At 34.9% G+C, this 4,225-nt stretch overlaps 2 protein-coding genes across 2 annotated transcripts in view; both read right to left on the bottom strand.

The window, feature by feature from the left end:
• Positions 1–4,225, bottom strand: part of LOC104822219 (extensin-2) — a 46,028-nt gene that overhangs the window by 23,972 nt on the left and 17,831 nt on the right. Inside the window, 1 exon segment of the mRNA XM_019203503.1 lies at positions 932–1,039. Coding sequence (XP_019059048.1) covers positions 932–1,039 — 108 coding nt within the window.
• Positions 1,619–2,323, bottom strand: LOC104822215 (2S seed storage protein 5-like). The gene has a single exon (XM_010553354.1). The coding sequence runs from the start codon at positions 2,257–2,259 to the stop codon at positions 1,789–1,791; it is 471 nt and encodes a 156-aa protein (XP_010551656.1). The 5' UTR covers positions 2,260–2,323; the 3' UTR covers positions 1,619–1,788.

Raw genomic sequence — 4,225 nt, 5'->3', positions numbered from 1 at the left:
TTGTACTCAGGTTTTGGAGAAGGAGAGTAGTATGGAGGAGGTTGGGGAGAATTGTAAACGTACGGCGGTGGTGGAGATTTGTACTCAGGTTTGGGAGATGGAGAGTAGTACGGCAGAGGTGGAGGAGAAGTGTAAACATACGGTGGTGGTGGGGACTTGTACTCGGGTTTTGGAGAAGGAGAGTAGTACTTTTGTTTCTGATTGGTTTGAAAATTGAATGATTGAATACTTTCTGTGTATTTCAACTACTTGAGAGGAGTTCCTTTGACGATATCAAAGGGTTCTATGTCACCCTTTGTGATATCATTCGTTTTCCCAAGTTACTAGTGTCATTGATGTCCAAACCGAACAAGACTTTTATTTTTCAATCAATAAAAATAAATGTATAAAAGACAATGTTCGATAAACAAATGTGAACAATTTTATTAATACATATAGATGGAGGAATACAAATACTCCATGCAAGTGGTGATCAATTTAACATAACAATATCAGACATCACGTGACAAAAGAATCAAAATTGAAATAAGAAATTGTTGAAAACAAAAATTTAGATATGTATTTAGTTGAAAAGAAAAATATTACCCAACTTCAATTTTGATGGAGACTTGCGCGCAAGACATCGAGATGGAGAATAATACGTCGAAGGAGGTATACAACGCTTTTAACATATGGTGGTGGTGCTTATTTGTACACAGGTTTTGGAGATGGAGAGTAGTATGGAGGAGGTGGGGGAGAAGTGTAAACGTACGGCGGTGGTGGAGATTTGTACTCAGGTTTTGGAGAAGGAGAGTAGTACGGCGGAGGTGGAGGAGAACTGTAAACATACGGTGGTGGTGGAGACTTGTACTCAGGTTTAGGTGGAAGAGAATTGTAAACGTACGGCGGTGGTGGAGATTTGTACTCAGGTTTGGGAGATGGAGAGTAGTACGGCGGAGGTGGAGGAGAAGTGTAAACATACGGTGGTGGTGGGGACTTGTACTCAGGTTTTGGAGATGGAGAGTAGTATGGCGGAGGTGGGGGAGAAGTGTAAACATACCTCTTTGAAATGTTCTAAAGATTCTCATATGATTTTGTTGGCACGATTTGTCTTAATTTGATTTATTTCTTTTTATAATAAATAGAAACAAAAGTAGTCCAAAGATATTAAAAAAAAAACGTCTTGCCACGTCAGATTAATGAAGATAAAAGAAGATTCACATTTTCCGTTTTTTTAACTCCAAAGACACAAGTAGCCAAAAGATTGCTCCAACAAATACTAGGAGGAGATTCTCTCTTATTAATTACTTGATTACAGATTAATAATCATATAACGGCTTCTGCTTTGTATCACGCATATCACCATTAAAATCAGTAAAGATGCAAAAACAGAAAATTAATCATTTTATAATAAAAAAATATTAAAATAATAAACTATAATTTCTTATAAACTATATTAGATATTCATATATATAAATTATGATTATCTATGAAATATAATTGTCAAACGAACTTAACTATATTAATTGTTCACTTGAACAATATATGTGGAGCAAACATCAAGTCGTATATATGTCCACTTTCGAAAATAAATTTTGTTATACTGAATGCATAATTAATTCGTAATGGGATTAGAAAGTAGAGAAGACGTTAAAACGTTTTATTAAGGATGAGTGCAAGTTACATTATTTTGCTTCTAACCTCAGCATACATGCACCCACTCACACGATTAGGTGTGACGACTCAACTCCACGCCGAATTCAAAACCCTTGAAACATGCATGCATGCACGTACGTGCCGGTTTCAGGTTTAGTAAGGGGTAGCCTGGAACTGGCATTGTCCGACAGGGATGTTGCAGATGTTGGGCAAGTTCCTAGCAGCTTGGAACATCTGTCTCACCTGCTGTGGCTGGTGCTGTCCCTGGTACCTCACCTGTTGAGCCGCGTGCCTTATCACTGGGCACACGCACATGCGGTCAACTTGACGCAGCTCGTTGCAGCACTGTCGGAGGGCTGGCGTCCTCTGGTTCACGTCGTCGTCTTCAGTCACGAGCTCGATGTCATCATCGGCCGAGCCACCGCCGCGTTGGGCACGTCGGCGGATCCATTGTTGGCAAGCCCTGAGCTGCTGTTGCTGCTGGAACTCCCTCTGGCAGCGTCCTTGTGGGCCCCTCTGGTTCACGTCGTCTTCGTCGAACTCAACCACCGTGCGGTAGATGGAGGCGTTAGACAGGACGAGGAAGAGGGCAAAAGTTGCCAAGAGGACTATGAGCTTCGCCATCTTTTGTGGTGATGAAGTGCGTTTTGTCGTGTTTGCTTGTGTTTGATGCTTTTGTTTAGTGCTTTTGGTGGGTATTTATGGAGGAGGAGGGAGTTTGCATGTCGAGAACGTGTAAGAAGACATTAGAGTACTTTGGTTTTTGTCTGTATTATGTGTTGGTCTCTTTGTAAATGTGGTGTTTGCCAACCGCGGCGTTTCCTCGCATGAACGTCCATGCGTCCCTAGTCATCTGTCACAGCTCTAGTATTTTGTCTCTTTATCGAATCACATTCGAATAAGATAATTTCATATTCTGATAAAACGTATCGTAAATATATCTGTTAAATGTATCTCAAGAAAGATACGGTAACCTGCCAAGACATGGTTCGATTCGTGTGTTTTAACTCGTAAAAAACCACTTAGATTCATATAGAAACTCTCTCAAGGATTCCAAAATCAGAAAACACGGATATGAAACCGATATTCATGCAATGCAATCGCAAGTTCAGGATAGATATGGCTCGAAAAATGCATGGTTGTAGATGCTGAAGACGAGACCGAGGAATAAAGGAATGGATGAGATCTCCTCACCAACCGATTCCCTCTCGTATTGTTAAGGTTTCAGAGGGAGATCGTTAAGGTTTGGAAAGAAGCCCAAACAAATGGAAGAATTTGTTGGGTATCGTAAATATATGGAAAAATGACATTTTTCTACACGGATTATTAAAATGTGATTTTTTCCTACACAAACTTTTAATTTGACAAAAACTTACACCAAATTATCAAATGTGCCAAATTGATACACGAACTACCCAATTTAACTGCAATTTCCTACACAATCCGAAAACGGTGTTAAATGTCCGTTAACCGATGACATGGCACGCCACATGGCGTCTGACATGGCATGCCACATGAGAAATTTTACCATGTCAGCATGCCACGTCAGATTTTAAAAAAATACAAAAAAATCCGAAAAAAATAAAAATAAAAAACGGATTTAAAAAAACAAAACAAAAAATCCGAAAAAAAACTAAAAAAAAATAAAATAAAAAAATAAAAATAAAAGGTAAAAAAATACACATATATATTCATATCTATATACAAATACAAATATAAACATACATACTCCTATATATGTATATATACTTATATATTTTTTATTATGTATATATATATACCTAGGAGTATTTATTTTTATATTTGTATTTGTATGTGGATATATATATATATATATATAGAGAGATTATTTTGTATGTATGTATGTACATATATATATGCATATGTATATATATACATACATATATACGTGTATATGTATTTATATATATGTATGTGTATATATATAAATATACTTGTATGTATATATATTGGTATAAATACATCTATATATGTGTATATTTTTTATTTGATATATATAGATATATATATACATTGGAGTATTTATGTTTATATTTGTATTTGTATGTGGATATGAATATATTTGTATATATATGTATTTTTTATTTTGTATGTATGTATGTATGTATATATATATGTATATATATATATACATATATATACGTGTATATATATTTATATATGTGTATGTGTATATATATAAATATATTTGTTTGTATGTATATGTATATATATTTGTATAGATGTTAGTATATATATATATGTATATGTTTTATTTTGTATATATAGAGATATATTTTTATATAGGAGTATCTATATTTATATTTGTATTTGTATATAGAAATGAATATATATGTAGGAGTATATATATATTTTTAAAATAGGAATATATAGATTTTTATATAGGAGCCTGTTTTAATCACCGAGAGTTGAAAGTACAACTCCTCTACATGTATCCACACCGGCGGGATGAATTCCAACACTTTGGAACGTATCTGCTAGGATTTGTGAAGAGAAAACGATGTCTTAGATAAAATAAATAAAAGTATCTTTCAAATTGGAGATCCAGCTATCTATAATAATAAATATG

The sequence above is a fragment of the Tarenaya hassleriana genome, unplaced genomic scaffold, assembly GCF_000463585.1.
Source record: "Tarenaya hassleriana unplaced genomic scaffold, ASM46358v1 Cleome358, whole genome shotgun sequence".
In the NCBI taxonomy this organism is placed as follows: Eukaryota; Viridiplantae; Streptophyta; class Magnoliopsida; order Brassicales; family Cleomaceae; genus Tarenaya; species Tarenaya hassleriana.
Note: the sequence above shows the minus strand (reverse complement) of the source record. Positions and strands in the feature narration are given on the sequence as shown.